We start from the raw sequence: 27,503 nt of genomic DNA, 5'->3' as shown, positions 1-27,503 counted from the left end.
GAAGGAGCTTCCAGACGCATTCTAAACTGCCGGGCCATCACGGCATGCAAGCTTCCCTGCCCCTCTGTGGCCGAGGACATGGTACCCACAGACCTGGTAGGTCAGGTAGCCAGAGTTTGGGTCAGTCCTGGATGTCGATAACATCCAACCGCTTTGTTCTCCAGATTGTTCGAAGGGGCTACTCCCACCCATGCCATCCACTTGCAACAGGCTGATGGAGGATCACATCTCTTTGCTCCGCCAAGAAATGGGACCTTTCTTTGCCAAGAGAGCCATAAAGAGGGTGCCAGCATTGGAACTAGTGGCTGTTATTCCAGCTACTTTCTGGTGCCCAACAGGACAAACGCTTTCATCCTATCCTAGACCTTCGCCCTGTTAATTTCTTCCTGAAAAAGGAGAAATTCAAAATAATCATGGTTGCTCAAATCCTGTCTGCCCTAGTCATGGGACACTGGATGGTAGCATTGGACTTGCAGGACGCATACTTCCACATTCCTGTCCTGCCTGCCTACAGAGTTTACCTGTGGTTCATGGTCGGCCACGAGCACTTTCAGTTCACTGTGTTCCCTTTTGGCCTTACCAAAGCCCATCGGGTGTTCACCAAGGTGATGGCAGTGGTTGCAGCTCATCCACGGAGATCAAGGGTGCCAGTCCCGCCCTATCTGGATGATTGGCTGTTGAAAGTGGGTTCACCCCAGGCGGTCATCTCCCACCTCCAGACTATGGCGGACGTCCGGCACTCCTTGGGGTTCACTATCAACATGCAGAAGTCACACCTGATTCCTTCTCAGATGCTCCCTTTCGTCGGACACAGTGCATTTTCGGGCTTATCCTCCTGAACAGCGAGTCCCAGATATTCAGGCTATGATACCAATATTTCAGCCTCTATCTTAGGATTTAGTGAGACTGAGGCTTGTAGGCCTCATGGCATCCTGCTAGTGACGCATGCCAGTGGCATGTGTGGGCTCTGCAGTGAGACCTAAAGTTCCAGAAGGCGCAGCATCAGGGGAATCTCCCCAACATGCTCCCGATCTCGGAGGGCACTGCAAAAGATTTGCAGGGGTGGCAGACAGACAATGATTAGCTCCTCTTCCTTCCCCAACTGATGGTGGTGACAGATGCGTCTCTTCTGGGATGGGACGGGCATCTGGCAGAGGTGGAGATCTGAGGACTCTGGTCTCTGGCGGAATCCAACCTCCACATCAACCTGTTGGACCTCCGAATGATCCGATTGGCATTGAATGCCTTTCTATCCTCCATCAACGGAAAGCTAGTGCAGGTGTTCATGGACAGCACCACCGCCATGTGGTACTGCAACAAACAGGGTGGGGCAGGCCGTGGACCTCCTGTCAAGAAGCCCTGCTTCTCTGGACATGACTGGAAAGTCACGGCATTTCCTTGGCAGTTTAACACCTAGCGCTCTTATGTTTATTTGTATAGCGCACAGCTCACCCAGAAGGTTATCTTGGCACTGAAGCAGAAACTGTAAGGGCGGAGCCAATGTGGGGGCAGGTAAGAGCCAGGTCGTCAGCATCCTTCGAACTGTAAAAAGTGAGTAAACTCTTGTGTTAACTCCGCTGTACAAACACCCTGAGCATGGATATTAGTTTGTGTGCATTGTTGTAAAATAGGCCAAAACGTGGAACTCTTGCTGTATGTTCTATTTGTTTTATACACAAATACGCATTACATAAAATGTCTCTGTCTGTATAATAGTTTAATATCTGAAACAGAAGCCTTTGATAAAGGTGGAAATAGACATTACATAAATTGGATCTGTATAGCAGTGTAAAACACGGATGTATGACGTTACAACGCACACTTTTACAACGCATGCACTTACAACGCATTTTTTACAACGCATAATCCATTACAACGCATGACATTACAACGCAGGACACTACAACGCATTTTTAAAAAATACCTTTACAACGCATTACCATTACAACGCATACTACCTTTACAACGCATACCATTACAACGCATAATATTAAATTACATTTAAGGTAAGTATTAGATAGTATAGGGGTAAAAATTACTATTCTAACTCCAGGGGGTGCAACAGTAGGGTAAGTGTTGGATAGTGTAGGGGTAAAAATTACTATTCTAACTCCAGGGGGTGCAACAGTAGGGTAAGTGTTGGATAGTGTAGGGGTAAAAATTACTATTCTAACTCCAGGGGGTGCAACAGTAGGGTAAGTGTTGGATAGTGGAGGGGTAAAAATTACTATTCTAACTCCAGGGGGTGCAACAGTAGGGTAAGTGTTGGATAGTGTAGGGGTAAAAATTACTATTCTAACTCCAGGGGGTGCATCAGTAGGGTAAGTGTTGGATAGTATAGGGGTAAAAATTACTATTCTAACTCCAGGGGGTGCATCAGTAGGGTAAGTGTTGGATAGTATAGGGGTAAAAATTACTATTCTAACTCCAGGGGGCGCATCAGTAGGGTAAGTGTTGGATAGTATAGGGGTAAAAATTACTATTCTAACTCCAGGGGGTGCAACAGTAGGGTAAGTGTTGGATAGTGTAGGGGTAAAAATTACTATTCTAACTCCAGGGGGTGCATCAGTAGGGTAAGTGTTGGATAGTATAGTGTAATATTATGCGTTGTAATGGTATGCGTTGTAATGGTAGTATGCGTTGTAATGGAATGCGTTGTAAAGGTAGTTTTTAAAAATGCGTTGTAGTGTCATGCGTTGTAATGTCATGCGTTGTAATGGATTATGCGTTGTAAAAAATGCGTTGTAATGGTAGTGCGTTGTAAAAGTTGCGTTGTAAAGGTTGTTCCCCGTAAAACACAAATCTAACCCCACAATGAAGTTGGAAATGTACCTTAAAGATGTCGTTCTGTGTGAGGTCAAAGGATTATCACAGCAAACTCATTTGTGCAATCAAGGCTCGAGTTTTGAAACTCTTCCATCTGCTTGAGAAAGGTATTTGCAAACTTCAGGCAATCCTGGATGCTACAGTCAGAGGGATTTTCATTTGGTCAAATTTGAAGAAGCCACTACCTGTTTTCAGCATCTTCACTAGTCACGAGCACACGTTGATGCTGCCTGTGTGACCTATGGGAGCCTTAATAAAGTGAGTCCTTTTTATTTTTAAGGAAACATTTGTGAAGTGTGTTCCATCAGGCACCATGAGGACTCAAAAACCAAGGCCTATCAGTGGTCACCAGGTACAGTGGTATAAGACTGGGGGATGCAGCTTTTGGCCACCCCCGCCCCCACCCCCACTGCTCTCCCCCTTCAGAGGTGCGGGATGCAGACATGTGATGATGCACAGCACCAGAGGAGCTCCACCTCCATAGATGAAACATGAAGGGCTGGTCCGGGCTCCTTCCACCAAAGTCTCCCGGAATAGGGCCGGGGCACCAACAGCAGGCTCGCAGGTCAGATAATGATGCTCCAATGGAAGGCGGAGTTGGATCCATGGGTCAGCGCCTTCACTGGTGGCGCCGTCATCTGCCACCTGCCCTCCTCCTTGTCCTCCACACAGCAGCACATGGCTAGGGATGGTACCTGCACAGGTAAAGAGGCATTCAGCAGCTGTGACACTATGGAGCGTGAGTAGCACAGAGGAGGCGGTGTGACACTATGGACCATGAGCCGCACAGAGGAGGCGGTGTGACACTATGGACCGTGAGGGGCACAGAGGAGAAGGTGTGACACTATGGACCGTGAGGGGCACAGAGGAGGAGGTGTGACACTATGGACCGTGAGGGGCACAGAGGAGAAGGTGTGACACTATGGATCGTGAGGGGCACAGAGGAGAAGGTGTGACACTATGGATCGTGAGGGGCACAGAGGAGAAGGTGTGACACTATGGACCGTGAGGGGCACAGAGGAGAAGGTGTGACACTATGGATCGTGAGGGGCACAGAGGAGAAGGTGTGACACTATGGATCGTGAGGGGCACAGAGGAGAAGGTGTGACACTATGGACCGTGAGGGGCACAGAGGAGAAGGTGTGACACTATGGACCGTGAGCCGCACAGAGGAGAAGGTGTGACACTATGGACCGTGAGCCGCACAGAGGGGAAGGTGTGACACTATGGACCGTGAGGGGCACAGAGGAGAAGGTGTGACACTATGGACCGTGAGCCGCACAGAGGGGAAGGTGTGACACTATGGATCATTAGAGGCACCGAGGAGAAGGTGTGGCACTGTGGATCATTCGAGGCACAGAGGAGAAGGTGTGACACTATGGACCGTGAGGGGCACAGAGGAGAAGGTGCGGCACTATGATTCATTAGAGGCACCGAGGAGAAGGTGTGACACTATGGATCATTCGAGGCACAGAGGAGAAGGTGTGACACTATGGACCGTGAGGGGCACAGAGGAGAAGGTGTGACACTATGATTCATTAGAGGCACCGAGGAGAAGGTGTGACACTATGGATCATTCGAGGCACAGAGGAGAAGGTGTGACACTATGGATCGTGAGGGGCACAGAGGAGAAGGTGCAATACTGTGGACCATAAGCCGTACAGCGGAGAAGATATGACACTGCGGAGTGTGAAAAGCACAGAGGAGAAGGTGTGGCACTATGGATCATGAGGGGCACAGAGGAGAAGGTGTGACACTGTGGATCATTAGAGGCACAGAGGAGAAGGTGTGACACTATGGGCCGTGAGGGGCACAGAGGGAAAGGTGTGACACTATGGGCCGTGAGGGGCACAGAGGAGAAGGTGTGGCACTATGGACCATGAGCCGAACAGAGGAGAAGGTGTGACACTGTGCAGCGTGAGCCGCACAGAGGAGAAGGTGTGACACTATGGACCGTGAGCCGCACAGAGGGAAAGGTGTGACACTATGGGCCGTGAGGGGCACAGAGGAGAAGGTGTGACACTATGGGCCGTGAGGGGCACAGAGGAGAAGGTGTGGCACTATGGACCATCAGCCGAACAGAGGAGAAGGTGTGACACTGTGCAGTGTGAGCCGCACAGAGGAGAAGGTGTGACACTATGGACCGTGAGCCGCACAGAGGGAAAGGTGTGACACTGTGCAGCGTGAGCCGCACAGAGGAGAAGGTGTGGCACCATGGGCCGTGAGGGGCACAGAGGAGAAGGTGTGGCACTATGGACCATGAGCCGAACAGAGGAGAAGGTGTGACACTGTGCAGCGTGAGCCGCACAGAGGAGAAGGTGTGACACCATGGACCGTGAGCCGCACAGAGGAGAAGGTGTGACACTATGGGCCGTGAGGGGCACAGAGGAGGAGGTGTGACACTATGGATCATTCGAGGCACAGAGGAGAAGGTGTGGCACTGTGGAGTGTGAGCAGCACAGAGGAGATGGTACAACACTCTGGAACATGAGCCATACAGAGGAGAAAGTGTGACACTGTGCAGCGTGAGCCGCACAGAGGAGAAGGTGTGACACTATGGACCGTGAGCCGCACAGAGGAGAAGGTGTGACACTATGGACCGTGAGGGGCACAGAGGAGAAGGTGTGACACTATGGACCGTGAGCCGCACAGAGGAGAAGGTGTGACACTATGGACCGTGAGGGGCACAGAGGAGAAGGTGTGACACTATGGAGAGTGAGCGGCACAGACGAGAAAGTGTGGCACTGTGGAGCGTGAGCCGCATAGAGGAGAAGGTGAAACACAATGGATTGTGAGCTGCACATAGCAGAAGTTGTGACACCATGGGCAGCGAGGGGCTCAGTGCAGAAGGTACAACACTATGGATCATTAGAGGCACAGAGGGGAAGGTGCAACACAATGGACCGTGAGGGGCACACACACACGGGGACACACACACACAGACACACAAACACATACACGGACACACACACACAGACACACACACACACACACACATGGACACGCATACACATGGACACACACACTCTCTCTCATTCCAGCTGGCATAACACCAACAGTGACGTGTTTCGATATATATATTTTAATTCCAGCAGGCATAACATCTAACATTATTGCGTCCTTCTCTTTTCTTTAAACTGCAATTATGTCGTGCCTTAGTAGGTAAGTATGGAAAAAATGCCCCCTTATATTACGCATCAAAAGGATCAATTCCATATAGTGCAAGGCGGGAAATATCTCCCCTATTTACCTCAAGGGCACTTCCCCTCGTGCGTTAAAAAAAAGAGAAGGATGCAATAATGTTGAACAGTTGCAAAGGATTATGGATAATGTAGTTCATTCAAGATTAAGTCACTGAGGGTCAGTGTACAACAAACTCGAACATTGCCAATAAAATGCATCAGCGATGGATGAATATGTGACGTTACAACGCCACGTATTACATCACGCTAGGTAACAACGCGGTTGTTACAACGATCGCATTGTTACCACGCGTGCCTTTACAACGCAAGTCGTTTCTATGACTTGCACTAGATGTAGCGCTGGACTTAGGAATAGTATAAATTACTATCCCTACTCCAGTTAGCGCAACAGCAGGGAATGTGTTGGATTTAAAATACAACACATTCCCTGTTGTTGCACGCCACTCAGCGCAAGTCGTAGAAATGATCTGCGTTGTAAAGGCACGCGTGGTAACAACGCGGTCGTTGTAACAACCGCGTTGTTACCTACCTGCGGGGTAAGAACAGCGTTGTAAACGCTGTTTCCCACGATGGATTAGTCAGAGTGTGCTTTGGCCCAAACAAAAAGGAATAGAATATTCAAAGAAACTGAATGACCATTTTTTCAATGCTGTTCTCATTTGAAGTCCTTCTTCACTGTTTAAGAACTCAGTGCATTTAAACTTGAGAGCAACTGACCCTTGCATTTAGATTTGATTAAGATCCAATCTAGGTCGAAACGCGTCATGTCGGATGTAATGCCTGCTGGAATTAAAACCTGTTTGTTTCTGGCTTGCTCTTCACGTGGTAGATGTGCGTGTGGTTCCTGATGTGAGATCTATATATATATTTTCATCTTTATTGATTTTATTGAGCATGAATCATGGTGTTCAACAACACCAACAATTACAATGGAGTGAAGACACTTTTGAACAAGTAATACAAGTACAGCACTGTTTGTAAAATCGAAGTCAGCGATCAATTCAGCGATAGGTAGTATAGTTCTAAGCATTATGGCTGTGATGAGTTAGAGAGGTTGAGTGGTTTGTGACCCACCTTCCACGTTTTCCATATCCATGTCGTAATATTCCAACCATGGGCCCCATATGTTATGGAATTTCCTGGGGCAGCCCCTGACCCTGTATGTGATCCTCTCTGCTGTCATATAGTGGTCAATCCCCATTCTCCATTCCCTAGGAGTTGGCACCTCTGGCGCCCGCAGCATTCGGCCACTTCTCGTTTGGTAACTCACAGCCCCAAGTAGTATGCTTAGTAGACCATCCAATACTCTTGTATCTAACTTTCCAACATCCCTTTCACATCTGTTCGATTTCTGTAGGGTGTCGGGTATTATTAATAATAGTTTTGTAGGTCCATGAGAAAGCCTTGGCTTCCTATTCGCCCTGGAGCCATCTCCCTTCCAGTGGTACATATTCCGGCATGTCTGTGATGTTCAGTTCTTCAGCCCTCCATGCATGTTTAAGTTGTAAGTATTTAAAATACTGTGTCTTGTGTAGTTGGTAAAGCAAACACAAGGAGATGATGGACGGAGCGCTGAAACTTTTCCAACACTCACCCCCAGTCACAGATCTGGGTTGAATCCATCATCGTTCTTTAGCTCACTTCGCCACCCCAGTTCAGACCCAGCTATATGCAAATCAGTCTAGACCCTGTGCCTCACGGGAACAGTCCAGCCCGAACTGCCAAGCCAGATCTTCTCTGAACCGGAAACAAGCATCCTGGGACCGGTTTCTGGGTAACACCCTTCATCAGCCAGGCCAGCTTGAATCCAGTGGCAAAGTGAGCAAGGGACCCACATCTGGGCATACCCTGCCAACTTAGGGCGAACAAAGCAAACACAAGGAGATGATGGACAGAGCGCTGAAACTTTTCCGACACTCAAACCCAGTCACAGATCTGGATTGAATCCATCATCGTTCTTTAGCTGACTTCACCACCTCAGTTCAGACCCAGCTGTATGCAAATCAGTCTTGACCCTGTGCCTCATCGCAACAGTCCAGCCCAAACTGCCAAGCCAGACAATTATCACTAAGCGCACTTAGCGCTAGGATAATTATCGCCAGCTAGCGTGGATTTTTATCGCTGAGATAGCGTGCTATTAGCAACGCTCATCTCAAAAGAGCAGAAGTTGTGGCACTATGGAGCGTGAGACACACAGACGAGAAGATCTGACACTACGGAGTGTGAAATGCACAGAGGAGAAGGTGTGGCACTGTGGATCATTCGAGGCACAGAGGAGAAGGTGTGACACTATGGAGCGAGAGTGGCACAGAGGACAAGATGTGACACTATGGAGCATGAGCGGCACAGAGGAGAAGGTGCAAGGTTTCTCGTGTTAGCGTGACCTTGCTAATTAGGCGATAAAATTATCGTCGCTTTTCGGCCGAAAACGGCCGCAAAAGCGGTGATACTTTTCTATTGCCGCTTTGTAAATATGCCCCACTGTGTCTTGTGTAGTAGGTAGTATCTTTGCAATAAGTTGAACGAGATCAGGATTCCTTCTACCATGATGTCTCCCCGCTTGGATAACCCTACCATGTTCCAGGTGTTGTATCCCTTCAGTTTCCCTATTTCTTTTAAGACTGTCTCCTCCCAAAGCGGGGTCTCTCGAGTGACCCTTTTTTCCCAACCTATATATTTCCCTGTTTTATCCAGGCCTCTACTGTCATCGGTGTGGCCGGAAGTAGTTTGTGCACTCCGCCCACTCCGTACAGATAGTGTAGGTAGCAGTTGGACTTACATTATAGTCTCTCCAGTGCGTAGTTGAGGTGATCTCTTGGTGCGCTGCACCCATCATTGACCACCACCAGCTGTGCTGCCCAATCGTAATCTAGTATGTCTGGGAGGGCTATTGCCCCATTATATTGCTTTCTCTGAAGTGTTTTCAGTGCCACTCGACGATGTCCTCTGTTCCATAAAGTTCCCCATCAATTTTGACAAGTATCGCATCAGGCACTTTGTGATAAGTGTTTTGTAAAATGTATGGGAGTTTGGGCAGAGTAATAATTTTGTGCATGGCGGCCCTTGCCAGTAGCGTGAGGGGCAAGACCCTCCATCTTTCAACATCCCCATGGAACTCCACCAGTACCCTTCAGATGTTTCGGTTCAGACTGTTCTCTCTGTCCAAAGTCACGTAGATGCCCAAGGATTGGAAGCCATTTCTATCTAGTTGGAGGCGGCATGGAATCACAAGGTCCTCTGTGTTGTCTCCCGCCGGGTTTGTCACAGTTTATCGTGTGACCTGCGTGGGCCCCGCATCATTCAAAGACCCCCATACACTTCCGGCAACGTGTCAGTGGGGAGTGTAAGATATGGGAGAATGTTATCTGTGTAAAGTGAAATCCACTAATCATCCGTCACCCCGGGCCTTCTTAAACCAGGGTGTGTCCGAATCCTACCAGCCAACGGCTCTGGCACTAGGGCAACCAGTAAAGGGGATAAGGGACAACCCTGCCTCATCCCCCTTTCTATGCGAAATGTGACGAAGTCCACCATTCGCCCTTACGCTTGCCACTGGATCCTGATAGAGTAACTTCACCCAGGTCAAGAACTTGAGTTCAAATCCGGACCGCTCTAGGACCGGACGCATGTGAGGCCAGTGTACCGCATCAAGGGCTTTTTCAGCATCCAATGGTAGAACGATGTGTGGGTCTTCTCTCGTTTTAACTGGATCTAACCAGTTATTATGTCTGCGGAGGTTATAGCTTATTGACCGTTTAGGCATGAAGCCTGACGGATCTCTGTGAATCTAGGGGGTTATGACCTTTACTAGTCGCATAGCTAGTATTGTCACCAATATCTTCGTTTCGATTCTTTTGAGCAAAATCGGCCAGTAGGAGCTACACGTGTATGCTGCTTCTCCTGGTTTGTGGATGTGAGAAGTTGGCCTGGTATATGATGCTCACTAGTTAAAGTGATCACCTTGTACCATGCCAAGCAACCCTTATGGTGTGGTTGTAAGTCAACCTTTTCGGACTAGCTGCCCTAGTGGTAGCGTAGGCTAAGCAGTCTTTGAGGCTAAACTCGTGAAGCGTGTTAAGCCAGCTGTTTTACCAAATGCAACCCCCTTTTATACCAATGAAAGGACACCACACAGATATATATTCAAAATATATATGTATTTATTTCTCAAAGTAACCCCTAGTCTCTTTATGAGCACAGGAGCACAAATCGTCAAACAAGATTATCACAGAATACACAGAAGTTGCACGTTATATGGATAGGCCCTGGTGGCCACTCAAACCATATACTAAAATAGTGGTATAAGTACCACGAACAGAAAAGGGAAAAGGCCTAGGGCCTCTAGAATCGCTGGGCCTACAAGGAGCTAACGTCAGTTAGTGACCAGGAGGTCCACGGGTGGCGTGTGCAGAGCAAATAGTCACACGCGGGCTCCCATAGGTTTCAATGGGTGCGTAAAAAGTACAAAGTTACTGCAAAGAGGATCTTCCGGATGGACTAGGAACTCAAGATTTGGAACACAGGCACTAGAGATGTAATACTACACTTGGGCACAGGTGTGCCAGCTTTACCTCACCCACAGGAAGCGGGTGCATAGGCCTCGAAGTGCGTCGGGTTTCTTCTATCTGTTCCGTGGAGCTTGAAGACAAAGATGCTGCAGGCGGTCGGTCCGGGAGAGATGCAGTGGATCCAAGAGTGGATCGGAGATGTTGAAGACCTGTAAGCAGAGGGGACAGTGTTCACAGTCACTAGCCCGTGACCAGCGTGGCACCAGGTGGGTACCAGGCGATGTCGGGTGCAAACAGGTGATGAGGGGTAGCTTGTCTCCGCAGCCACGTGGTCCCTGAAGGTCGACGACGTCCAGGAGTCGGCTCACGAGCTGTCCCACGCAGGCTCTCGCTGTCGGCGGTGTCGGCGACTTGATCGAAGCAAACAAGCCTTGGCAAAAGCAATTGAAGGAGGATTCGGAAATCAGCTGTTGGTTCTGACCAGCAAGGTCAGAGGGATTGCTCCTTTGGAGGGGAGCAAGGGCCAGTCTGGAGCAACCAGACCAGCAGTGTATTTCGTAGAGTTCGTCGCCAAGATGGCCACTAGCCAGCGGGCCAGCAACCGGTTAGGCGCGTCGAGTGGCAAAATGCAGAAGGGCCCCACGCAGATCGTGGAGATGCTGGAGGGCTCACCTTTGGTGCAGATGCTGCTCGGGGGTTGGGCTTCTCAGATCCCAAAGCACAACTTGGAGGGAGCCTCGGTTGTTGCACTTGTCAGCTTGTCGTAGTCGTTCCAAGATGGCTGGCTCCACGTGTCTCGGTGCCTCCACGGGTCTCTTCTTTTCAGGGACTGTGGATCGGGCGGTGAGAGGTCTGGAGGTCCAGGTCTTGTTGGTCTCTGGGCTCGGGCTCCGGCGGGAGGCGGCGGCAAAGCAGACGGTGATTCGCTGGATGGTGCTTGCGTTAGCAAGGTGGTCACTCCCTGACCACAGGGGAGATTTTCTTCAGTCTTCTGTGCAGCAGAATGTCGAAGTTCCCGTCTTCTTCTTAGTTTCAAGTTGATTCCAGGATGTCTGAAGTCTTAGGACACAGCTCCTACCTTTAAGCGGATTCTAGGGGCCGGACTACCTGCTAGGTCCCTCCCTATGGGTGGGACCAGGAAGGGGGGTGGTTACACCCCCAATCCTTTGTCCAGCTCGCCCCAGGCCCGGGACTGGTGTGCCCCAGGACCGGTTTGAACTGGCATATGCACCGAGGCTCCTTGTGAGCCACAGGCATGTCTGGTTTCTTTCAAGCCCTACCTGACCAATACACAAAATCCTGTCTGGGGTGGTGCACGCACCTCCCCTGGCAGGAAACCCTTTGTCCACACCTCCCAAGCTGGAAGGACTCCCAGCAGCAGGAGGGCAGACTTGTGTCTGTGGTGGCAGCATCCATTTTGTGGAGCTGAGGCTATGTCTGATTTTACCCGGGTTTCAGGTACTGTACATGTCGTGTCCCTCTAGAAGGGTGGAATGCTAACCCCGTCGCCAGAATTGGCGAGGGGTTAGTATTCCAATTCGTATGACACCTTACTCGACATGTTTTGATAAAGCCAAACCAAAGATAGCATTTAACCGCGAGGTTCATAATGCACTTAAGAGTATATGGTATGACGATATCTGGAAACAGTAGAAGGAAGTTGTTCCGACCACTGCAGACAGGCTCAGCTCATGCCAGAGCACCATCTCACATGGAACCAAGCACTCTGCCTTCAGGATTGTTAAGGCCTGCCATAGGAGTGACTTATAGGTTACCAGGTGTCCCATTTAAGGTTAGGTATAGGTATACTACACCTAAGTGAGAGGTGATTACACCAACTTACCCCAGCTGAGTGATCAGCCAGTTGTGTCAGATTGTTAGGCCAAGCCTGGGTTGGCATAATACATGCTGCAGCCCTTGGCAGGCCTTGGGTACACCAATGCCCTGGGTACCTAGTGTACACTGGTACAGGGGCTGACAGGGTGATCCACTTCCAATTGGTTATGCACCTAGGGTGCATAGTTGTAATTTAGTAGAGAGAACAGCAGGCTGGGGGTCTGATTGGCAGGCCCACAGCCTCAATATGTCAAAAACCAGTGAAGCAAAAAGCAAAAATTTGGGGTGACCATAGGATAGCAGACCCTACTCTCCTACACAACCCCCCCCCAAACGCTGGGACATTAAACTAGCCTTGACCAGTCTCGTCTTCATGTCCTAAGTGGAAGTACCTGGAGAGACCATCTGCATTCCCATGGTCAGTACCTGGCCGGTGCTCCACTGTAAAGTCCATCCCCTGTAGGGAAATGGACCACCTAAGCAGTTTGGGGTTTTCACCCTTCATCTGATTTAGCCACAAGAGGGGCTTATGGTCGGTCTGAATCTTGAAGTGAGTGCCAAACAAGTATGGCCTCAGCTTCTTCAGGGCCCACACCACAGCAAAGGCCTCCCTCTCAATAGCTGACCAATTCTTCTCTCTGGGGGTCAACCTTCTGCTAATAAAAGCAATGGGTTGGTCTTGACCATCTACATTAAGTTGTGACAGCACAGCTCCCACACCCAACTCAGAAGCATCTGTTTGGACAATAAACTCTTTGGAGTAGTCAGGACTTTTCAGGATAGGTGCAGAGCACATGGCCTCCTTCAGGTCATCAAATGCCTTTTGACAGCGTACTGTCCACTGAACCTTTTTGGGCATCTTCTTGGATGTCAGATCATTAAGAGGAGTCACAATGGACCCATAGTTCTTAACAAACTTCCTGTAATACCCAGTCAAGCCCAAGAAAGCTCGAACTTGAGTCTGGGTGGTTGGAGGGGACCAATCCTTGATGGACTGTATCTTACTCTCCAGTGGTTGAACTTGGCCCCCACCTACAAGGTGGCCCAAATACACAACCTTACTCTGCCCTATCTGGCACTTAGTAGCCTTGATAGTGAGGCCTGCCCTTTGCAGAGCCTCAAGAGCCTTCTTCAGGTGGATCAGGTGATCCTCCCAGGTGGAACTAAAGACAGCAATGTCATCAAGATATGCTGCGCAAAAGTCATCCAACCCAGTAAGGACTTGGTTCACCAGCCTTTGGAAGGTGGCAGGTGCATTCTTCAGACCAAAGGGCATCACCACAAACTGATAATGCCCACCTGGGGTTGAGAATGCTGTTTTGGCCTTAGACTCCTCAGCTAATCTGATTTGCCAATAGCCAGCTGTCAAGTCAAATGTGCTCAAAAACTTTGCAGAAGCTAGTTTGTCTATGAGCTCATCTGCCCTTGGAATAGGGTGTGCATCTGTCCTGGTGACAGCATTGAGTCCTCTGTAATCCACACAGAACCTCATCTCTCTCTTGCCATCTTTGGTGTGAGGTTTGGGGACCAGAACCACTGGGCTAGCCCAGGGGCTCTCTGAGGGTTCAATGACACCTAATTCCAGCATTTTATGTACCTCAGCCTTTATACAGTCCCTGACGTGGTCAGGTTGTCTGTAAAGTTTGTTCTTTACAGGCAGACTGTCACCAGTGTCCACAACATGGGTACACCAGTCAGTTTGACTAGGTATCAAGGAAAACATATGTGAAAATGATTGTAGAACCTGTCTACATTCAGTCTGCTGATGGGCAGTGAGGTTGCCTCCAAGGGTCACTCCTTCAACTGAGCCATCTTCAGGGTTCTGAGACAACAGGTCTGGGAGAGGGTCACTCTCTTCCTCCTGTCCCTCATCTGTAGCCATGAGCAAGCCCATGTCTGCCCTGTCAACATATGCTTTAAGCCTGTTAACATGGAGTACCCGGTGGGGACTCCTGGGAGTTCCTAGGTCCACCAAGTAGGTGACCTCTCCCTTCTTTTCCAGGATTGTATGGGGTCCAGACCATTTGTCTTGGAGTGCTGCTGGGGCCACTGGCTCCAACACCCATACCTTCTGTCCTGGCTGATACTCAACCAAGACAGCCTTTTGGTCATGCCAAGCTTTCTGTAAGGCCTGGCTTGCCTCAAGGTTTTTAGATGCCTTCTCCATATACTCAGCCATCCGGGAGCGGAGACCAAGTACATAGTCCACTATGTCTAGCTTAGGCTTTTTGAGAGGTAACTCCCATCCTTCCTTCACCAAACACAGTGGGCCTCTCACAGGGTGCCCAAACAACAATTCAAAGGGGCTGTAGCCAACTCCTTTTTGTGGGACCTCTCTGTAAGCAAACAGAAGGCAGGGTAGAAGGATATCCCATCTTCGCCTGAGCTTTTCAGGTAATCCTTTGATCATACCCTTTAGGGTCTTGTTGAATCTCTCAACAAGCCCATTGCATTGTGGGTGATAAGGGGTGGTGAACTTGTAGTTGACACCACATTCCTTCCACATAGCTGTCAAGTATCCTGACATAAAGTTGGTACCTCTGTCAGATACTACCTCCTTAGGAAACCCCACTCTGGAGAATACTCCCAGCAGGGCCCTGGCCACAACAGGTGCTGTAGTGGTCCTAAGGGGAATTGCCTCTGGATACCTGGTGGCATGATCCACTACCACCAGTATAAATCTGTGCCCAGATGCAGTGGGAGGATCCATGGGACCCACTATGTCTATTCCCACTCTTTCAAAGGGGACCCCCACCACAGGTAGTGGTATTAGGGGGGCCTTTGTGGTGCCACCTGATTTGCCACTGGCTTGGCAGGTAACACAGGAGCGACAAAACTCCTTTGTATCTTCATTCATGTGAGGCCAGTGAAAGTGAGGGACAAGTCTGTCCCAGGTCTTATTCTGGCCTAGGTGTCCTGCTAAAGGAATGTCATGGGCCAAGGTAAGAAGGAAGCCCCTAAATTGCAGAGGTATGACCAACCTCCTGGTAGCACCAGGCTTGGGGTCTCTAGCCTCTGAATAAAGGAGCCCTTCATCCCAATACACTTTATGGGTACCTTGAGCATTCCCAGCAGCCTCAGCAGCAGCCAGCTGTCTGAGGGGTTCAAGAGAGGGACAGGATAACTGAGCCTGCCTCAAGTCAGCCCTTGAAGGTCCCCCTGTCCCCAGAAACTCAACCTGATCAGGTTCAAGCTCTTCAGGGACAGTTCCTTCAGGGTCCTCTAGATCAGCTTCCTGGGAAGGCTGATCATCACTCTGAGGCAGGGGGGAAGGCACAGCCTTGACCCTCCTGTTCTTCTTCTTGGTAGGTGCTTGGTCCATTGTTCCAGGATCCAAGACCTGAGGTTCAGTGAGGCACTTTTTGGCCTGTGACCTGGTCACAGCAAGGACATGTGATGATATACCTAACATCTCTGCATGAGTCCTGTACTCCACTTCTGACCATAGAGAACTCTCTAGGTCATTGCCCAACAAACATTCTACTGGGAGGTCTGCACTAACCACAACCCTTTTGAGGCCAGTTACCCCTCCCCATGAGAAGTTAACAACTGCCACACTGTGTGAAGTAGTGGCATTGCTGGCATTGGTCACCAGGTAGTTCTCACCTGGTATGTACTGTCCAGGGTCCACAAAGCCTGGTGTCACCATAGTGACACTGGCACATGTGTCCCTGTAGGCTTGAGCCACTTTGTCATTAATTAAAGGAGTCTGTCTGTACTTGCCCAGGTTACTGGGGCTCACAGTCAGGGACAAATCAATGTCCCCATCACAGATCAAGACTGCCTGTGTAAGGGTTCTGTCTAAGTCAGAATCTCCTTCAGTTCCCATAGTGATTCCCACTACACCCTTTGTCTGGGGACCAACACTGCTAACAGTAGTACTGGGAGCAGGTGCCTTAGGGGCAACAGTGTTGGGGGCTCCACCCTTTTTGCAATCACTAGTCCAGTGAGTTGTATTTTTACAATGATTGCACCAGGGTTTCTTCTGACCTTCTTTCTTCTTCTTGGACTGTTGGGATCCACCCTCCTTAGCAGTAGTTTGGGGCCCTGTTGAAGACTTCTGGTCTTTAGGTTTCTGATCTCCACCCTTTTGGTCTGTTTTCTTCTGATCACCCCCTTGGCCCTGGTTCTGGTTCTTTTGCTTAACCCTGGTTCTGACCCATTTGTCTGCCTTCTTTCCCAATTCTTGGGGAGAGGTCAGATCAGAGTCAACCAAGTGTTGATGCAGTTGCTGGTTTTGACAGTTATTTAAAATCTGTTCTCTCATCATCAAATTATACAATCCTGTAAAATCAGATACCTTACTTCCCAGCAACCAACCCTCCAAAGCCTTAGTGGCACATTCAACATATTCAGACCAGTCCTGAGTCTGTGTCTTTTGGGTGTCTCTGAACATTAACCTGTACTGTTCAGTGGTTAAGCCTAACCCATCTACCAGAACACTCTTCAGGACTCTGTAGTTTCTGACATCCTCTTCTCTAACAGTGAGGAGTCTGTCTCTGCCTCTTCCTTCAAAGGAGAGCCAGAGGATTGCTGCCCACTGGTCTTCAGGAACCTGCTGTACTTTGCAGGCTCTCTCAAGAGCAGTTATCCATTTGTGGATGTCATCCCCACTTTTGTAGGGGGGCACAACCTTAGACAGGTTCCTATTATCAAAGACCCTATCTTTGTCCTTAGGGACAATGCTGCCACCAGTGGGTATAGACCCACTCTCTCTAGGTTGCCTAGCTTTGTTCAGTTTTTCTTCCATCAGGGCTACTTCTAGCTCCTGCTTCCTGATCCTCAGCTGGGCTTCCTGCATTCTGGCCTCATGTTCCCTCCTCTGAGGGGTGGTCATCCTTTTCCTGGAGTGACCTTGAGAGCCTCTAGAGCCATGAGAAGCATTGGAGTCACCTGAGCGATTCCTTTGCCTCCCAAGCCCTGTGTTAAGTCCACTGGGGAGATCCAATGGGGTGAACCCATTGTCAGTCCCCAATAGCCTTAGTTTAGCTGGGCCAAGTATAATACTTGGCACTGGGCTAGTTCTCCCTTCATCATCACTACTTTCTGTATCCTCACCACTTTCCTCCCCTGTAGTATGGTTCTCATCTAAGGGATGGCTATTGGAACTGGGTACCTCTGTAGTATCTTCAGAAGGGGGGCCTCCTGTTCCTGACCCTAAGGGGGCTAACTGGGAAGCTTTCTTGAGTGCTCTCTGATTCTCATCATTCTGTAAGAGCTCTCTGAGCTCAGCAGAGTTTGGGTTCTTGGGCTGTTTAAGGCCTCTAAGAGTTGCCAAATGCCTGAGCTCATTCTGATTAAGGGTAGCAAAGCTGGATGGTGCCCTCTGGGGGTCACTCTCAACAGAGATGGGTACAGTGGACCCCTCTGCCCCGGCCATTGCTCTTAAGTGTGGGTGGATGTGTTGCAATCTACCTACACTTGGGTTTACCTACTAAACCTATCTAGTAGTTGTAGTCAGGGTGTGCTACTCCCTTTGCTCTACAACAACTAAGTTCAGTAGAACTTATGTATATCTAATCTTGTTTTATATGTACCTACAGGTACCTATGTGATCTTTCAATTGGTAACCAAGAGATTACAATGGTAAAACACAGCAAGCTCAAATCCAACCGCTGCTCACCAATGTGAGAAGTTGGCCTGGTATATGATGCTCACTAGTTAAAGTGATCACCTTGTACCATGCCAAGCAACCCTTATGGTGTGGTTGTAAGTCAACCTTTTCGGACTAGCTGCCCTAGTGGTAGCGTAGGCTAAGCAGTCTTTGAGGCTAAACTCGTGAAGCGTGTTAAGCCAGCTGTTTTACCAAATGCAACCCCCTTTTATACCAATGAAAGGACACCACACAGATATATATTCAAAATATATATGTATTTATTTCTCAAAGTAACCCCTAGTCTCTTTATGAGCACAGGAGCACAAATCGTCAAACAAGATTATCACAGAATACACAGAAGTTGCACGTTATATGGATAGGCCCTGGTGGCCACTCAAACCATATACTAAAATAGTGGTATAAGTACCACGAACAGAAAAGGGAAAAGGCCTAGGGCCTCTAGAATCGCTGGGCCTACAAGGAGCTAACGTCAGTTAGTGACCAGGAGGTCCACGGGTGGCGTGTGCAGAGCAAATAGTCACACGCGGGCTCCCATAGGTTTCAATGGGTGCGTAAAAAGTACAAAGTTACTGCAAAGAGGATCTTCCGGATGGACTAGGAACTCAAGATTTGGAACACAGGCACTAGAGATGTAATACTACACTTGGGCACAGGTGTGCCAGCTTTACCTCACCCACAGGAAGCGGGTGCATAGGCCTCGAAGTGCGTCGGGTTTCTTCTATCTGTTCCGTGGAGCTTGAAGACAAAGATGCTGCAGGCGGTCGGTCCGGGAGAGATGCAGTGGATCCAAGAGTGGATCGGAGATGTTGAAGACCTGTAAGCAGAGGGGACAGTGTTCACAGTCACTAGCCCGTGACCAGCGTGGCACCAGGTGGGTACCAGGCGATGTCGGGTGCAAACAGGTGATGAGGGGTAGCTTGTCTCCGCAGCCACGTGGTCCCTGAAGGTCGACGACGTCCAGGAGTCGGCTCACGAGCTGTCCCACGCAGGCTCTCGCTGTCGGCGGTGTCGGCGACTTGATCGAAGCAAACAAGCCTTGGCAAAAGCAATTGAAGGAGGATTCGGAAATCAGCTGTTGGTTCTGACCAGCAAGGTCAGAGGGATTGCTCCTTTGGAGGGGAGCAAGGGCCAGTCTGGAACAACCAGACCAGCAGTGTATTTCGTAGAGTTCGTCGCCAAGATGGCCACTAGCCAGCGGGCCAGCAACCGGTTAGGCACGTCGAGTGGCAAAATGCAGAAGGGCCCCACGCAGATCGTGGAGATGCTGGAGGGCTCACCTTTGGTGCAGATGCTGCTCGGGGGTTGGGCTTCTCAGATCCCAAAGCACAACTTGGAGGGAGCCTCGGTTGTTGCACTTGTCAGCTTGTCGTAGTTGTTCCAAGATGGCTGGCTCCACGTGTCTCGGTGCCTCCACGGGTCTCCTCTTTTCAGGGACTGTGGATCGGGCGGTGAGAGGTCTGGAGGTCCAGGTCTTGTCGGTCTCTGGGCTCGGGCTCCGGCGGGAGGCGGCGGCAAAGCAGACGGTGATTCGCTGGATGGTGCTTGCGTTAGCAAGGTGGTCACTCCCTGACCACAGGGGAGATTTTCTTCAGTCTTCTGTGCAGCAGAATGTCGAAGTTCCCGTCTTCTTCTTAGTTTCAAGTTGATTCCAGGATGTCTGAAGTCTTAGGACACAGCTCCTACCTTTAAGCGGATTCTAGGGGCCGGACTACCTGCTAGGTCCCTCCCTATGGGTGGGACCAGGAAGGGGGGTGGTTACACCCCCAATCCTTTGTCCAGCTCGCCCCAGGCCCGGGACTGGTGTGCCCCAGGACCGGTTTGAACTGGCATATGCACCGAGGCTCCTTGTGAGCCACAGGCATGTCTGGTTTCTTTCAAGCCCTACCTGACCAATACACAAAATCCTGTCTGGGGTGGTGCACGCACCTCCCCTGGCAGGAAACCCTTTGTCCACACCTCCCAAGCTGGAAGGACTCCCAGCAGCAGGAGGGCAGACTTGTGTCTGTGGTGGCAGCATCCATTTTGTGGAGCTGAGGCTATGTCTGATTTTACCCGGGTTTCTAGAAATCTAGAAGGGTGGAATGCTAACCCCGTCGCCAGAATTGGCGAGGGGTTAGTATTCCAATTCGTATGACACCTTACTCGACATGTTTTGATAAAGCCAAACCAAAGATAGCATTTAACCGCGAGGTTCATAATGCACTTAAGAGTATATGGTATGACGATATCTGGAAACAGTAGAAGGAAGTTGTTCCGACCACTGCAGACAGGCTCAGCTCATGCCAGAGCACCATCTCACATGGAACCAAGCACTCTGCCTTCAGGATTGTTAAGGCCTGCCATAGGAGTGACTTATAGGTTACCAGGTGTCCCATTTAAGGTTAGGTATAGGTATACTACACCTAAGTAAGAGGTGATTACACCAACTTACCCCAGCTGAGTGATCAGCCAGTTGTGTCAGATTGTTAGGCCAAGCCTGGGGTGGCATAATACATGCTGCAGCCCTTGGCAGGCCTTGGGTACACCAATGCCCTGGGTACCTAGTGTACACTGGTACAGGGGCTGACAGGGTGATCCACTTCCAATTGGTTATGCACCTAGGGTGCATAGTTGTAATTTAGTAGAGAGAACAGCAGGCTGGGGGTCTGATTGGCAGGCCCACAGCCTCAATATGTCAAAAACCAGTGAAGCAAAAAGCAAAAATTTGGGGTGACCATAGGATAGCAGACCCTACTCTCCTACAGTGGATCACTGGGATTGAGGTCTAGGATCTCAAGAAACGGGTGGAAATGTAAGTGTGTTGCTTGGAGCACCACGGTCTAGTACAGCATCCCTTCCAATTGGTGGATACCGGACACCACTCTCGGGACGACACTGTGCCGAGAACATATGGGTGTTCAGTTGAACAGCCGCAGACCTCGTACGGTATAATGATTTGTAAGGAATCAACAAATGCCTGTAGGTAAGAATCATTTGGGAGTATGGAGGCATTTATGGGGGTTTGGTGCTGCCCTGCGTCAAAGTGAAAGGGCCGGAATGCGCTGTATCGATGGCATGCGTGGATGTCTGTCCTTTTTCCCCTGCGCTGGTGCTGTTTCCGCAGCCTAGAGCTAACGCATTATGGTGCAAGGGTGACTGCGTTGTGTGCAGGATTGTTTGTTTTTATGCAGGAACATTGACCTTCCTGCACAGAAACAATCCTGGGAGTCTTTTTCCTCTTTCCATGTGTGCTGCAACACAAGTCGAAAGATGAAAAAACGAAGAGAAATAAAGTCATTTCTCCTCATTATGCCTCACCTCGAGAGGCGTACGGTTTTGGCTCATCCCCAGGTAGACATGGTCTTGTAAATCTGGGGATGCATCAAAATCTATCGGTGCTGGGTGGAAAATCCCACCGCAACGCCTATGGAACGCCTCCCTGGGACAGAGTAAGGTGACGCAGCGATCTGCGCTGCCTCGCCTTACTCCATATCTTTGAGGCCACTCAAAGCCACACAGGGAGGCTTTGTGCAGACTCATAGATAGGATGTTGTAGTTTGTGTGGCTGGAGCATCAGCAGCATCAGGGGTCATAGATATCTTATAAATTCTTATCGTGGTCAGCCTAACCTTCGACTTTGCTCCAGGCACTCATGCTCGGGGACCATAGACTACCGCAAAGAGCGAAAAGCAGTGATTTACAAACTTTTTAAAGCAGCCATTTACAAAAATCCTAACTTCGGTTCCCTTTATTTGATTTATTTTTTTGGGTGTCTAATTGAAGATAAACATATATTTTATCATTGGAATGGGGTTTTATTGTGTTTTGAGTCTTACTTATTGACTGTTCTGGTACTGATAAATGCTTTACACCGGTTTTCCTTTGAGTTAAGTCTGACTGCTCTCTGCCACAGCTCCCGGGAGTGAGCTAAGGTTCAATTTAGAGGAAACGTAAATGGACCTGATAATGATTAGAGGCATTATCTCTTCATGAGGTCTCACGACCACCCCCAACTAATAATCCACTTTAACATCCATCGCCACTGGGTCGATCGGGTTTTCTAGGGCAGATCAGGTTTCATGATGGCACACCTCAGCTTCCTGAGCGATAGATCTCTTTCCTTCCCCCGGCAGCGGTGCCTCCTCCGCTAAAGCGTCCCGCTGCTTTGAAGCGGTGCAATGGAAAAAATAACATGATAACAGAAGTTATTATTTTATTTTTTACATTTCCATTGCCACCTAGGGCGGGGCGGGGCTGGGCGCCGTGACCCAGAGGGAGGAGGAGTGGCCACACCTAAAGTGCCCATGACTGTTTGGCTGGACACACCTTGCATGTTCTCCACCCAGGCTGCATTACAGCCTAGCTGCAGAAAATGCCCAGGCCCCCCAGCCCCTATCTGAGCGCTGAACCACGGTGCTCTCACCATAGCGACGCTACTATCAGCAGTGTCGTGATTGGCTTGGGGCGTCTGGAAGCCTAGGTGCTTCCTGTTCCTGCTTCATGTGGCAAAGAGACGGCGGCGGTGGCGGTCAGGTAAGTACTTATTTTATTTCCTACCCCCCCTCCTTCTCCCACCCCCAACCACTGTCCCTTACCAACCACCACTGATTGATTCCAGGATCGATTGCGTGTTCCTCACTTCAGTTATCGGTTTGGGGAATAACATAAAGACTTTGTTGCCTATTGCACTAGTAATTCATGTTTTCTGGTAAATACTGGGCATTTATTCCCAATAACTATCACTAGGGTTGACCTGTCTATGTTTAACACAAAACTCAGAATTCTGACATATCTGGTAACACAACTTACTGCAACCTAGGAATCTATCAGCCCACTTGTAGTGAGGGTCTTAATATCAATTTTCCAAGGGACACGTCTATTTGCTGTGTATATAATTCCACTTGTCCCTTTTGATGCCATGCAGTGTGAGGCGACACATTATGGCATCACACCTCAGATGCTGTCCTCTCTGGTGGTTCCAGGGCTCATGCTGTTAGGGTTTGGGTTCTATCAAGGCCCCGATGATGCTTCATTCCGATCATCCTGGCCGCTGGGCATCCCATGGCGCTGTTTGTTCACCTACTTGAAACTTCACCTGCGCTGTTAAGAGACGTTAGACTCTGTTTGGGGCACTGGAGCCCTGGACATGTCAGCAGCAGAGCTCAGCATGTACCACTGTTGTAACTGTAACATTGAAGTGTCTTGGGAAATGCTTGCAGGAGGGGAGAGACCCCCCCTGCACACGTGAGGTTGTAGGGAAAGGTATGTCTACATAAGATAAAATATCTCCCAATGGAGAAAAATAAAAGTTTGAATAAGTTAATAAGTGAGTATACATTTGCTCTGTAGGTTACCCATGTTCTTTGCTTCTTGCAGCTGTATTCTTCTCTGGGATTCTTTGTCGGGCTCTTACGTTAGGGTAAGTTTGGTACCTGCCTTACCTACTGCAATATTAATTTCCATTCTCAATCAAGCATTATCAGATTGGCATGGGGGTATTTTTACCATAATGTTTTTTTTAACTCTATATGGGACCTTATGCTGTGCATGTTATACTGTGCAGGGTGACACCATGGTTACTTGGAGAAGTCACCCTTTCCACAGGAGAAGAGCTGAGCGGACCTTCACCACATCCAGTTGTTGACACTCCTCCAGACCTGGATGCCCAGCATCGACCGCAGACTCACCCCCACCAAGACAGAATTCCTACAGTTTGCCAGCAGCTACAGGACAGAAACCTGGATGGATTCAAACCTCAACTTTCACCCAGTGCCAAGTCACTCAACTTCACCCTGGACATCAACCTCATCTTCAAGGAACATATCATCACGAAGACGGTCTGGTACCAGCTCTCGCTCCTGGAGAAAGTAAAAAGAATGCTCCAAGAAAGAGACTTCGGGGCGGCCATTCAAGCCCTTGCACTCTCATCTGGAAGGCGGCAGCGCCTTGAGCCATAGTCTTCAAAACACTGCGTTGCCCCTTCAAGGGCAGCCTACATTCTACAGCTCGTCTCATTAATGGTATGAAGAAATATGAAAACATTGCCTCATCTTTGAGGGCAGGAGGTCTCCCCTGCCCCCCACCGCGCCCCCATTGTCAGAGTGCGCCATTTTCAGCCCAATTAGGGTCACATTGTGTTCAAGGCCATGATTCTAGGGCACAAGGAAGTGTATTCAAACTCGCCGTTGGTACAGACCCACCAGGAATTAGAGATCTGATCTCTGCACACCTGCCGCCTGGGTAGCATCAGACTGGCGATGGAAAGGTGCAAAAGGGAAAAGACAAGGCCGCAGGCCTCCATGCATCCAACAACATCTCTGTATCCACCATGACTGCCCCAACCCTGCTCTCATTTTGGAGGGAGCTGAAGACACAGTTACATCACAACTAAGTAGCAGTCTTCTCCTCTCTGAGAACCCATCTTCCACTCCAGTGACTCATGACTGTATCCTTGCCTTTGACCCTGTCAATGGCAAGATTCCCATGATAGCAAAGCACATTAAAAACACATACACTGCTCCACTCAAATTCAAGAAGTTAGGAATCTGCTTCCGTAAGTTTAGTCCTGCTTGTGGCTCAAGTCATGTCCCTAGGAAACACAAAAAAATGTTTGTTTCTGAGGACATCTTTTATTTCACCCCTTTGTCTGTGAACATCTTACCTTTCGAACCAACTGAGCGAATTCGCTGCTGTCTTTCGGAGGAAGACCTAACACGGGCCGCGTGAGAGAATCCAGAGCAGACCCATGGCCGACGATGAGGATATCACCAGCTGGAGGCACACCAAGGAGACATAGAAGAAACATGGGTCATGGAGTATGAATGTTCACAGTAGAATAACAAATTCTTTACCTAAGATGACAATTCTTTGATGTGCCCACTACTAAACAACTCTCTTCCCGTGTTCACCACAAACCTTTAAGTTTACGGATATTACGGTGCTTTTCTTAAAAAACCTCTAATTCTCCATTTCTCTGCCAAGTCACTGAAGCAGACAATGACTGCTGGGCCACAGCCATCTGGCGAGGACAACCTTCTCCTGGATTCCTTCGAGGCCGGCTTTCGGCTCGGTAGGAGCGCAGCGGTGATTGCTCTATCAGACCTGGAAGATCTTACAATGGAGGTGTACAGGGCTCCATCACTGCCCTGAATCTGTTGGGCCTTCCACTCCTCTTTCATTTGACTACGTTTAGGAATCCAGGGCTCAGAACTTGAGAACATTGAATCATTTCATGCTGGACCAAGTGGGTGTTGTTCCCTACTTATGATTCAGCAGGGATGACCCTAGCATTGGGACATTCAGTGGCAACCATTTTTGGACAAAGCTTTGCTCTTTTTTATCAACACTAACTACACATTACCTATTATCATCCTTAAAACATCCTCTCTCAATACTCAACAATCTATTTATGCACCTTCCCTTCCTTGATGAGATGATGGAAAGTGAATGCGGGTCGATCTCTTGACGTTAAGCCACACCAAAGCATAAGTCCTCCTCAACAAATGGGATCTGCCACTTTATGCCCCTCAAGTCTGGTCAGTATCTATTGGCACTTGCCCACAGCCAGGAGAAACAGTGAGAAACCTTGTCTCCACAGCTTAGAGATGCGGAGGAAGGCCTCCCTATAGCCCCAAAGCAACACTGGAAATCCAGTCACCCAAGCCTTACTCACCAGCAAGTTAGACGACGGAAACACCCTCTGTGCCAGGATCTCCAAGCAACTCCCTAGAAGACTACAGACCAGACCATCCAGAACTCAGCAGCCAGCCTCATCCTCAGCCTCGCACACAGAACTCACATCACCCCACAGCTCAGGTAGCCCCATTGCCTCCTGATACACAAACGGACTGAGTTGAAACTCCTCACATACACATTTAAGGCACTGCACCGTTCAGGCCTCACCTACCTGAACAGTCGCATCTCCTTCCACCAACCACCCAGACATTTCCACTCCACAGGACTCCTACTCAAACTCATCCCATGCACACACAGAACCAGTTCAGGAGGACGGGAGTTCTTACATCACCCCTAAAACGCAGAACAACCTCCGACTCCACATCAGTTCCTTCTCTTGTTTTGAATTCCACAAGAAGCTGAATACCTGACTTTTCAGTTAATTAACCTACCATAGGTAGGGCTAGGCTCAACACCAAGCTACCCTTATGTGTGATAGTGCGTTTTACAAATACACATAATATAACAATGGTGGCCACTGTGATAGGCACCAACCTCTTCAGGTAAATGTATCCGAAGTTGCTTCTTTCTTATGAATCTCTTAAACACCCTGGCATTTTATCTCTTGGTTATTGTATCTTGGTTGTGAACGCCTTTGTTTGGCCAGAAATGGAAAACAGAAATAGCCTAGACAAGCACCTCCCTGGCATGTTTCTTTCCGCACCCCAGTAAAGCCACAATTCTACAGCAAGACTCCTCTCTGGCATACTCAGATCTGACCATGTCTCCCAGGTGCTTGAGTCCCTTCATTGGCTCCAAGTCAGGAAGATAATTGTTTACAAAGCAATGTGTCTCATGTAGGAAGGCCTTTAGAAATATTTCAGCTTTCTTAATGCAAATTTAGAGAATAGTGTCTTTCTTGGTCACTTTTTCCACCTCTAGCCTCCTTCTTTTCACACATTTCGCCATCAGGGCCGCAAAGCTGCCATCAAACAGCTCAAGCAGCCGTCTTTCAGAAATAAGGTGTGAGCCGTGGCCCATAGCTCATATGGAAGCATCATTTTTATTTATTTTATTTATTTATGAGTTTTATGGAGCGCGAACTTGACCCGTTAGGGTATCAGAGCGCTTTACAGGAAAATATAGCAATAAACAGAACAGGTTTAACATCAACCGGTTACGGATCGAGTAATAGGGGACAAGGTGCAGGATACATGAGGGAGATAAGGGCATGTATTTACAGGTTGCATATCCAAATACTCATGACACGATAACATATTACAGATTACATTTACAATGTTCAAGACAAGGCTCCAAGTTTCTGATGGGGTAACTAGATAATCCGAAGGGAGGCAATAGACAGCCATAGATCTGGGCCATGGTGATGGTGGAGGCAAGGTTTAAGCTAGAAATGTACCCATAAGGAAGGTTTTGGCCTCCCTTTTGAAGCGAGTCAGAGAGGGGATTATTCTGATGTCAGGAGGGAGAGAGTTCCATATTCTTGGAGCAGCCCCAGAGAAAGCTCGATTGTAAGTTTTTGTTTTCGAAAGTGCGCAGGTTGGAGCAGGAGGTCTCTGGCAGATCGGGAGTTTATGATTCCTCCGGAGATCACAAGTTTCTGTTTCAGATATGCAGGGGATTTAGAGTATAAAGCTTTGTGTGTGATACAAGCTACTTTGAGCTGTATTCTTGCCTCCAGGGGGAGCCAGTTGAGAGCTTTCAGGTGTGGGGAAATATGGTCGGATTTCCTCGTGCCAGTGAGTAGTCTGGCGGCCGCATTGAGTCAGGCTCTTGGAAGTGCCAGGGAGATCTTGGGTAACCCCAAGAGGGTAGAACAGCCATATTCCAGTCTGGAGATGA

At 49.1% G+C, this 27,503-nt stretch overlaps 1 protein-coding gene across 1 annotated transcript in view; it reads right to left on the bottom strand.

Annotated features, from left to right (window-relative positions):
* Positions 1-1,700: 1,700 nt before the first annotated feature.
* The window catches only part of UBASH3A (ubiquitin associated and SH3 domain containing A), a 234,285-nt gene continuing 208,482 nt past the window's right edge, over positions 1,701-27,503 (bottom strand). The window contains exons 13-14 of the mRNA XM_085620748.1: positions 24,631-24,740; positions 1,701-3,521 (exon numbers count right to left, since the gene is read on the bottom strand). Coding sequence (XP_085476874.1) covers positions 3,393-3,521; positions 24,631-24,740 — 239 coding nt within the window. The 3' untranslated portion in view covers positions 1,701-3,392. The remainder of the gene's footprint in view (positions 3,522-24,630; positions 24,741-27,503) is intronic.

Source organism: Triturus cristatus, chromosome 8 (genome assembly GCF_964204655.1).
Source record: "Triturus cristatus chromosome 8, aTriCri1.1, whole genome shotgun sequence".
NCBI lineage: Eukaryota > Metazoa > Chordata > Amphibia > Caudata > Salamandridae > Triturus > Triturus cristatus.
The sequence above is the reverse complement of the archived record's forward strand: the minus strand, read 5'-3'. Positions and strand labels throughout refer to the sequence as shown.